The sequence below is a fragment of the Thalassophryne amazonica genome, chromosome 10 (assembly GCF_902500255.1).
Source record: "Thalassophryne amazonica chromosome 10, fThaAma1.1, whole genome shotgun sequence".
Lineage (NCBI taxonomy): Eukaryota > Metazoa > Chordata > Actinopteri > Batrachoidiformes > Batrachoididae > Thalassophryne > Thalassophryne amazonica.
Genome location: NC_047112.1, coordinates 59,190,518 through 59,201,104, shown reverse-complemented (window position 1 = coordinate 59,201,104; position 10,587 = coordinate 59,190,518). Strand labels below are relative to the sequence as shown.

At 41.4% G+C, this 10,587-nt stretch overlaps 1 protein-coding gene across 1 annotated transcript in view; it reads right to left on the bottom strand.

The window, feature by feature from the left end:
* Positions 1-421: 421 nt before the first annotated feature.
* The window catches only part of LOC117519532 (probable serine/threonine-protein kinase PLK), a 31,524-nt gene continuing 21,358 nt past the window's right edge, over positions 422-10,587 (bottom strand). The window contains exons 7-18 of the mRNA XM_034180836.1: positions 9,047-9,148; positions 7,280-7,381; positions 5,605-5,703; positions 4,398-4,499; positions 3,896-3,994; positions 3,395-3,496; positions 2,085-2,161; positions 1,939-1,986; positions 1,637-1,852; positions 1,222-1,396; positions 965-1,135; positions 422-672 (exon numbers count right to left, since the gene is read on the bottom strand). Of these exons, the coding sequence (XP_034036727.1) occupies positions 590-672; positions 965-1,135; positions 1,222-1,396; positions 1,637-1,852; positions 1,939-1,986; positions 2,085-2,161; positions 3,395-3,496; positions 3,896-3,994; positions 4,398-4,499; positions 5,605-5,703; positions 7,280-7,381; positions 9,047-9,148 (1,376 nt within the window). The 3' untranslated portion in view covers positions 422-589. The remainder of the gene's footprint in view (positions 673-964; positions 1,136-1,221; positions 1,397-1,636; positions 1,853-1,938; positions 1,987-2,084; positions 2,162-3,394; positions 3,497-3,895; positions 3,995-4,397; positions 4,500-5,604; positions 5,704-7,279; positions 7,382-9,046; positions 9,149-10,587) is intronic.

Sequence of the window (10,587 nt, the reverse complement as noted above, 5' to 3'; positions counted from 1 at the left end):
TAAATGTGTTCAGGCATTTGAGAATTTGATTCAGGGAAGAGGGTTTAGTGTTTTAGCAACACTGAAAAACTAACTGTGTTTGACCTTTGCCACCTGTGCTCATCATTATGCAACACAGGGGCATCACAATGAAAATGTGTTGGCAAGTTGTGTCTAAACAGGTGAAAAGTGCGGATGGTTTTGCCAAAAGAGTGACTGATTCAATCAGTGGGTTTAGGCAACTGAGCATTTGGTTCAGACAACAGGGTTTACAGTGTTTTAGCAACTGAGAAAAACTCTAAAGCATTGCTCAAGGGCAGCCTGCCTCTACATGCTGCTTCTGAGATTGGTGTGAGTAGACCTCATCGCATGTCTGTTTATGTATCATACCCCTCGTATCTGTATCAGCCCGAGTCCAAAGGACATAGTCTGCTAACAGTGGTCACCATATCAACTCAAACTTTATTTCAGAAGCACAAAACGATGGCCGTCGACCAAAATGCTGAAGAATAAAAATAGGCACCAGGTTACGCCCAATAATAAATAAATACAATTTGGAAAACAGGTGCATGTAGCAGTGATGAAGACGTGCTGCGGCGCGTCACTGGAGTCAGGGGTGAGTCATCAGCTGCTCAAAGTCAGGTCGCTCCTCCGGACGGACGCAAAGACATTTGTCCATGAAATCCTGGCAGTCTGAGAAAAATCACAAGAGCAAAGATAAATGTTGGAACCTGATACATTTATCCAAAACCATAAATGAAAAATAAAATCAAGTTGTGTTGTAGACAGAGAAAAAATGGATGAAAACCCTACAGTCTGGATTAGAGTGAGAGAATAATAATAATCATAATAATAATACGTTTATCTGTGGGGCGCTGTCATAATAAGGACTTTAGACGTCCTGAGCAGCACTTATCAAGAGTAAACCAGCGTGGAACTGCTCTGGAGTGAGAAGAAAAGCTCCACAGTTTTTGAGGCGTCTTACCTTTAGATGCTTTCAAATTCATGTTCACTTCCTTTGCCAGGAACCGTTTGGTTTCAAAGTTGTCATTTCCCAGGAGTTCGTACATCACCACCCCCAGCTGCCACATGGTGAAAGGAACGGCCCTGTACTGCTGCTGTAGTTGACATTCAGGAGGGCAAATGTTCCACGTGCCTGCAATAAAGAGCAGACAGATTAGACAGACAGAAGGTATAAAAGGTGCCAATCCAGAGATTAGGAGCACGAGCCAAACAGTATACCTGCAAAATTTTTGTACCATCCCTCCTTTGCATGTGTGCCAACACCAAAATCGATAATTCTCACTCGTCGTTCACGTGTCTTCTCAATCAGGATATTTTCTAACTTGATGTCCCGATGAAAGAGACCCTTTGCATGGAGGTCGGCGGCTGCAAAGACCAACTGGTGCATGATGTACTGAAAGACAGCAACAGGAGACTGATGACATCAGCAAGACAGCGACAACACAACAACCAGTGTGTGTGTATGTGTGTGTGTGTATTTTCTCTTCTTTACTCTGTGTTTCATGTTACGTCAGAATGATCTGACTGGATGTGTTTTTACCCATAGGTGGCGCTATTTTCAAATGTTGCTGTGTTTAAAACCTTTCAGCACTTTTACAGTGTCGTTAGACTGAAATGACATTAAGCTGCTTACTTTGGCCTCTTTCTCCAGAAGGACTTTCTTCTGGAAAACATAGTAGGCGAGGTTACAGCAGGGATACGGTCTCTCTATCATCAAGAGCAGCTCATTGTCTTTGATTTGCCAGGCCAGCAGTGAGACAGCAGTGGAGGCCCCAACAGGACGACCAGCTGTGGCTGCTGCCATGAGCAAGCCCTCCAGGGGAGCATGTTCAGTTTTACCATCTGTCACCTAAAAACACAAAACAGAGTCAGAATAAAACCTGTGTTGCAAATAACAGCTATTTGGAAACGGGGGATTCAGACCAAGAAACTTACCCTTTTAACCCACTGCACACGGTCCAAAGGGATGTATTTGATGGCCACCTAGAAGATCATGACCCAAGTCCTTTGGTTAGCACTTTTCATGACTCATGACCCGACTGACAAATAAAAAAGGTCGTATGTGTTGCTTTCAGACTGACCTTCATGTCATTTACATAGCCGGCGTAGACGCGGCCAAAGCCTCCTTTACCCAGCAGATGCGTCTCAATGCACTTAACTGTTCCAATTAGAAACACCTTCGTTAGACCACATTTGGCATCGAAACTCATGGAAAATCTACCAGCTTTAGTGTTTATGCACATGACAAAAATAAATAAATAAATCTAGAAAGGCTTCAAATCACAAAAAAAGTCTAAATTTTGGTGAGTTTTGTCAATTGAGCACATTTGAAAAAATCCTTCTGACACTCGGATAACAGAAATAAATGTGTTTAATACAAACACACGGCTTTAAATGTCAGAGAAGACAAAATGCGTTTCTTACCAACCTGTTTTCACCTTCATTTTCACCTTCTAAGACACCAGTGAGCCATTTATGAACTATCACTGAAAATTATACAAATATTAATCATTGACTAACCTCCCCCCCAAGACCTTAACACTAACATCAGCTACATTTTTTTATAAATTGTTTTTCTTTAAGTTAGTTGACAACTTCAACTTCTGTTGAAATCTGCAATGATCAATCACAGACACGTGTCTGATCTATAATCGTTACACTGAAACACGGAGCAACACCACTTGAAGATGGGATGAATAGACTGAGGTACAAATAGACTGAGGGACGAATAGACTAAGGGACAAATAGACTGAGGTACAAACAGACTGAAGGACAAATAGACTGAGGGACGAATAGACTGAGGTACAAATAGACTGAGGGACGAATAGACTGAAGGACAAATAGACTGAGGGGCGAATAGACTAAGGGACAAATAGACTGAGGAATTGACGGCATGTTCAGAGCCTTGTAGGAAGGAAAGTTCATTTTGGAATTTTGTACATAAAAGAGCCATAGTCCCAAAGTTTCCAGTCAGTACGTATCAAATTAAATAAGTTACTAAAGTCAGACGATAGACTAAAAAGTTCATTTGTCAAGTTACATTAAATTTGTGAAAATTTCAAAGGGCTGTTGGTTCAAAACTATTGCAGATACAAAGATATTATTTGAATTTCTTCATAAGTTTGGTGGAGGAGCCCCTGTGATTTTTTTTTCAGGGGAGTCTTGTGGAGTGACCCTTTGGGTGATTTGGGACAGAATGACCCTGCAGGGTCTTTCTGACAACACTGCACCTACAGCTCCCCCACTCTGTATATTTTCTTCTTTACATGCTTTACCCACAGCTAATCAACTCAGTCAGCTGTTCTCAACCAATCAAAAGCTGCAGATAACTGATTTAGATGATTAGTCAAGATCCTTATTTTGACCAATCAAGTTTGACCAATCAGCTCACATGACTGTGTGAACTCGGTGGGCGTGTCTTTTTCAGGGGAATCTTCTTGTTTCTCTCTTCTGTCATGCCTGGAGACGATGATGGGTTTAGCTCTGATCTTCTCTGTAGATGGAAAAAACAAACTTATTATGATGAGAATAACACAGGTTCAGATCCCACATACACAGTTTTACAAGTCTTCAGCTCCTTTAGTGAAGGAAATGTGGAAATAACAGTCTACAAATACTGTGTTAAAAGTAAAGTTCAGGTGTTCTGAAACAGCCAAGAGGAGCAGACACCTGATTTAGACAATCAGATGTGGACAGAGCAGGACAGGAGTTCTCCAGGACCAGTGTTTGGACATCACCACTTTATTGTGATGATGTCTACATGGTGCATGAGGACGGACCTGCTGAAAACACTTCACATAGACCTAAGAGACTGTTATTACATAATGGGGGGGTGGGGGGGGGTGTCAGTCATAGTTCCTTGTTGTAATTCAAGTTTGACCAATCAGCTCACCTGGCTGTGTGATCTTGGTGGGCGTGTCTTTTTCAAGGGAATCTTGTTTCTCTCTTCTGTCATGCCTGGAGATGATGATGGGTTTAGCTCTGATCTTCTCTGTAGATAAAAAAAAAAACAAACTTATTATGATGAAAATAACACAGGTTCAGATCCCACATACACAGTTCTACAAGTCTTCAGATCCTTTAGTGAAGGAAACATGGAAATAACAGTCTACAAATACTGTGTTAAAAGTAAAGTTCAGGTGTTCTGAAACAGCCAAGAGGAGCAGACACCTGATTTAGTCAATCAGATGTGGACAGAGCAGGACAGGAGTTCTCCAGGACCAGTTTTTGGACATCACAACTTTATTGTGATGATGTCTACATGGTGCATGAGGATGGACCTGCTGAAAACACTTCACATAGACTTAAGAGACTGTTATTACATAATGGGGGGGGGGGGGGGGTGTCAGTCATAGCATAGTTCCTTGTAATTCAAGTTTAACCAATCAGCTCACCTGGTTTTCTGATCTCGGTGGGCGTGTCTTTTTCAGGGGAATCTTCTTGTTTCTCTCTTCTGTCCTGCCTGGAGACGATGATGGGTTTAGCTCTGATCTTCTCTGTAGATGGAAAAAACAAAGTTATTATGATGAGAATAACACAGGTTCAGATCCCACATACACAGTTCTACAAGTCTTCAGATCCTTTAGTCAATCAATCAATTTTCAATCAATTTTTATTTATATAGCGCCAAATCACAACAACAGTTGCCCCAAGGCCCTTTATATTGCAAGGCAAAAGCCATACAATAATTACAGAAAAACCCCAACAGTCAAAACGACCCCCTATGAGCAAGCACTTGGCGACAGTGGGAAGGAAAAACTCCCTTTTAACAGGAAGAAACCTCCAGCAGAACCAGGATCAGGGAGGGGCAGTCTTCTGCTGGGACTGGTTGGGGCTGAGGGGAGAGAATCAGGAAAAATACATGCTGTGGAAGATAGCAGAGATCAATCACTAATGATTAAATGCAGAGTGGTGCATACAGAGCAAAAAGAGAAAGAAACACTCAGTGCATCATGGGAACCCCCTAGCAGTCTAAGTCTATAGCAGCATAACTAAGGGATGGTTCAGGGTCACTTGATCCAGCCCTAACTATAAGCTTTAGCAAAAAGGAAAGTTTTAAGCCTAATCTTAAAAGCAGAGAGGGTGTCTGTCTCCCTGATCCGAATTGGGAGCTGGTTCCACAGGAGAGGAGCCTGAAAGCTGAAGCCCTCTATTGGGGTGATATGGTACTAAGAGGTCCCTAAGATAAGATGGGACCTGATTATTCAAAACCTTATAAGTAAGAAGAAGAATTTTAAATTCTATTCTAGAATTAACAGGAAGCCAATGAAGAGAGGCCAATATGGCCTCTAGTGAAGGAAACGTGGAAATAACAGTCTACAAACACTGTGTTAAAAGTAATGTTCAGGTGTTCTGAAACAGCCAAGAGGAGCAGACACCTGATTTAGTCAATCAGATGTGGGCAGAGCAGGACAGGAGTTCTCCAGGACCAGTGTTTGGACATCACCACTTTATTGTGATGATGTCTACATGGTGCATGAGGACGGACCTGCTGAAAACACTTCACATAGACCTAAGAGACTGTTATTACATAATGGGGTGGGTGGGGGGGGTGTCAGTCATAGTTCCTTGTTGTAATTCAAGTTTGACCAATCAGCTCACCTGGCTGTGTGATCTTGGTGGGCGTGTCTTTTTCAAGGGAATCTTGTTTCTCTCTTCTGTCATGCCTGGAGATGATGATGGGTTTAGCTCTGATCTTCTCTGTAGATAAAAAAAAACAAACTTATTATGATGAAAATAACACAGGTTCAGATCCCACATACACAGTTCTACAAGTCTTACTGTGATGATGTCTACATGATGCATGAGGATGGACCTGCTGAAAACACTTCACATAGACCTAAGAGACTGTTATTACATAATGGGGGGGGGGGGGGGTCAGTCATAGTTCCTTGTTGTAATTCAAGTTTGACCAGAGGTGTCAAGTAACGAAGTACAAATACTTCGTTACTGTACTTAAGTACACTTTTTAGGTATCTATACTTTACTCCATTACTTATTTTTCTGCCTACTTCTGACTTCTACTCATTACATTTTCACACAAGTATCTGTACTTTCTATTCCTTACATTTTTAAAACAAACAGCCTCCTTACTCTTGGCTTCAGTTTAATGTTTATATATATATATATTTTTTTTTACGTCATGTGCGCCTGTAATCAACTTTCTGCAGCACGGCTTTGCTTTGAACCTTGAACCAATCAAAGCAGTGGTTCGCAGATTGAAGCAATGCTTCCACCTATTGCTTTGTTTATTCTTTCTTTCTTTCGCTTAATTTTCCCCCGCTAAAACCTTAAAGAGCATACTTATGTGAGTATTATTTACCTTTTCTATGTTAAACCGACCCGTTATTGTCTTCTGAAACAGTTGATAGATGTATTTTATAACTTAAAAACGGGAGCGACGCTAACGCGTTAGCATGTCTATGGCATTTTCAATGTTAAAAGTTAGCATTAAGCAATTGCAGCTCTCATCACGTTCGGGTAGATTTGTTTTCAAATTGTAATATTTCTTAAATTTATTTTTGTTTATATATTAATAATCTAATGATTATTATATACAATTTTAGAGAAAGAGGCAAAAAGAACCTGAATAGAAACACAACAGAAAATATAAAAGCTAACTAACAATGAAAATACATAAATAAATACATAAATAAATAAATAAGTGTTTCCTATGAACACCTAGTGACTCTTACACCTCCACTTCATCCCTGTCTTATTTAATGACAGTTTCAGTCAAACCATATTTTCAATTTGTTAATTTCTTCAGTGATTTACTCCAGAACTATCTGCCAAACTAGAAAACTGCTGCATCCTAGTAAGAGCAGAATACTACTGGAATGAATTTGAATAAGGAAAGTTGTGGGTTTTTTTTTTTCTTCCTTCACTAAATGGATGCTGCACTCGCTGCAGTTTATTGTCTGGAATAGTCCCAGATTGCATTTCAGAGCTTCTAGAATTGAAACATTTTCGTGCAGGTGGTGTTGGGGGGTAATTTGGGGTTTTGGGTCTTGGGCCACATGTAGAATGAATCAGTTTTTAAATTAAGCTTTCAATTCATATAGTGGCATCTACTTTTTTTTTTTTAAGGTTACTTTATACTTTTATACTTTAAGTAGGTTTTGGAGCACATACTTTTTCACTTTTACTTGAGTAAAGAGGTGAAGTTGATACTTCAGCTTTTACCAGAGTGTTTTTAAACTGCAGTATCTATACGTCTACTTAAGTAACAAATGTGTGTACTTTTGACACCACTGAGTTTGACCAATCAGCTCACCTGGATATGTGATCTTGGTGGGCGTGTCTTTTTCAGGGGAATCTTCTTGTTTCTCTCTTCTGGCCTGCCTGGAGACAATGATGTGTTTAGCTCTGATCTTCTCTGTAGATGGAAAAAACAAACTTATTATTATGAGAATAACACAGGTTCAGATCCCACATACACAGTTTTACAAGTCTTCAGCTCCTTTAGTGAAGGAAACATGGAAATAACAGTCTACAAATACTGTGTTAAAAGTAAAGTTCAGGTGTTCTGAAACAGCCAAGAGGAGCAGACACCTGATTTAGACAATCAGATGTGGACAGAGCAGGACAGGAGTTCTCCAGGACCAGTTTTTGGACATCACAACTTTATTGTGATGATGTCTACATGGTGCATGAGGATGGATCTGCTGAAAACACTTCACATAGACTTAAGAGAGTGTTATTACATAATGGGGGGGGGGGGGGGGGGGGTGTCAGTCATAGCTTAGTTCCATGTTGTAATTCAAGTTTGACCAATCAGCTCACCTGGTTTTCTGATCTCGGTGGGCATGTCTTTTTCAGGGGAATCTTCTTGTTTCTCTCTTCTGTCCTGAAGGCTCTGCCTCCCATTCTAATCTTAAAAAACCCTAGGTGTTGTGGGCTGGGGTGTTTGGCTGGCTTGGTTTTTGTTTTCTGTTTCTCCCACCAGGTGGTATGCATTCAGGACTGAGTGGCTGAGCATCAGGACCTCACCCTGAACACCTGAGGCTTGTTATCACGTGCAGGTCATCAGGACTCACAGCTGTGGTGTATTTTGTCTTAATCAGAGATTGCTGCATTTAAACCTTGAATGCACAGTGTGTGATTGCCAGAGACTCGACCTTGTGAGCAGACGTGTGAGATCGACGTCAGGAGAACAATCTCACCATCACGGACGCAGAGACCACTCCAGGTTTGACGCCACAGTCTGTGAAGGAGGATTGGGTGAGGTCTCACGCTCTTCAGCACACTTCCTGAGGTAATTTGGTTTTGGTGACTTTTATGAAGTAATGACAGTGGATTTGGTGTCCCTCACACCTTGTGTTAGTGAGCTGTCACGTTATGCTAATTGTCTAATCAGCTTCTGCTGCAGTGGAGATTTGAACTGAGTTGTTCCGTGCCTGCAGGGTGAGAAGCTGATGTCATGTTTTCTTTCTTCACAGACTTGGTTTGTCGCAGCCACCTGGGAGGTGTCAGCGGGGTCCCTGGGTCCGAACTGCTGTGGCTCCGGACCGTTTGCGCTGTTGAGAGCGCGCCGTGTTTCCACCTCACCAGACCGCAGACTTTTTAGTTGTTTAGCACGTCATCTCACTGTTATGTTTATTAAATTCTGTTATCCTTTGAACCATGCTCTGCTTATTTTATGCTGGGTCCTTTCAAACGCTGGGTCGGTGCTCCGACCGCGTCCGAAACATAACACTAGGAACTACAAGTAAGCCTGCAGTCTGAGAGCGAAGCGCTCTATTGAGGTGATATGGTACTAAGAGGTCCCTAAGATAAGATGGGACCTGATTTTTCAAAACCTTATAAGTAAGAAGAATTTTAAATTCTATTCAGGAATTAACAGGAAGCCAATGAAGAGAGGCCAATATGGCCTCTAGTGAAGGAAATGTGGAAATAACAGTCTAGAAATACTGTGTTAAAAGTAATGTTCAGGTCTTCACATAGACCTAAGAGACTGTTATTACATAATGGGGGGGGGGGGGGGGGGGGGGGTGTCAGTCATAGTTCCTTGTTGTAATTCAAGTTTGACCAATCAGCACACCTGGCTGTGTTATCTTGGTGGGCGTGTCTTTTTCAAGGAAATCTTCTTGTTTCTCTCTTCTGTCATGCCTGGAGACGATGATGGGTTTAGCTCTGATCTTCTCTGTAGATAAAAAAAACAAACTTATTATGATGAAAATAACACAGGTTCAGATCCCACATACACAGTTCTACAAGTCTTCAGATCCTTTAGTGAAGGAAACATGGAAATAACAGTCTACAAATACTGTGTTAAAAGTAAAGTTCAGGTGTTCTGAAACAGCCAAGAGGAGGAGACACCTGATTTAGACAATCAGATGAGGACAGAGCAGGACAGGAGTTCTCCAGGACCAGTGTTTGTTCTACAAGTCTTCAGCTCCTTTAGTGAAGGAAACATGGAAATAACATTCTACAAATACTCTACTGTAAAGGTAAAAGTCTGACAGAGAAGATTTCACTGAAGGGAAAATACACCAATAATACAGAAATGGTGATAATTAATTGTCACTGTATTCTTTCATGGGAACTCCTGTGAAACAATTGTGTTGTATTTTTAAGATGAAATATCAATTTACAACTGGGACTGCAAGCAGTCATATACGGGCCCTCATTCGGCGCGACCGCCTACACAGGGCAGTGTGTTCTCTTGTGACCAGATGTGGGCATGTGCGTACAGGGGCAACCACTCATCACACAGTTCAAATTTCAAGCAAATCACACAATGCATGAAGGAGTTATGACATGTTGATGGTTCATCCACTAGGGGGCGCTCAGAGTACAAACAGAGGGGCCAGGTGTGTTGAGGGGCCAACCGTCATCATACATGTGAAGTTTCAAGTCAATCAGGCAAAGCATGAAGGAGTTATCATGACTTGATGTTCTACGGCGAAGGGTCAAAATGTCAGCACCACAGCGGCCACACCCTTCAACATAGAAAAAAGCATAGAAAAAAGCTTTCGATAACTTTTGATTAGTATCATCTCTGGATGCTGTTAAATAAATTTGAATTGCATTGGACAAAATCCCTAGGAGGAGTTTGTTCAAATACAACATGTGGAAATCACGCCAAAATGAGAAGAAAATTCAAAATGGCCGACTTCCTGTTTGGAGTAGACCCATGGTGAAAGAGACTTTTTTGTACATCTATGCAAGTCACACGTGTACCAATTTTCATCTTCCTACTCCAAAAAAAACCCTAGGGGGAGGGGTTTTTGAAAGTTTCAAGGGGGCACTATTGAGGTATTTTGCCCTGCCCATGGGCAACGCCTCTATGAATTGTAAGAGGTTGTCGTGCTCAACCTGTGTATCAATTTTCATGATGGTGTGACAAAATTAAAGCCGTCAAAAGGAAGAACGTAATTTAATGGCGAATGGGCAATATTCGGCATGCCGCCACACGGACGCAGTTACTCGTAACTTCACGGCGTTCATTGCCTACATTCAACAACTTGTTCTGCATGTTTTAGAAGTGGAATGAAGTTGATTGGGTTAAGTATGTGACATCAGGACCTCTTAAAGTAAAAATAGGACATTTCCCGCCACCACCGGGGGGTGCTATGGCGG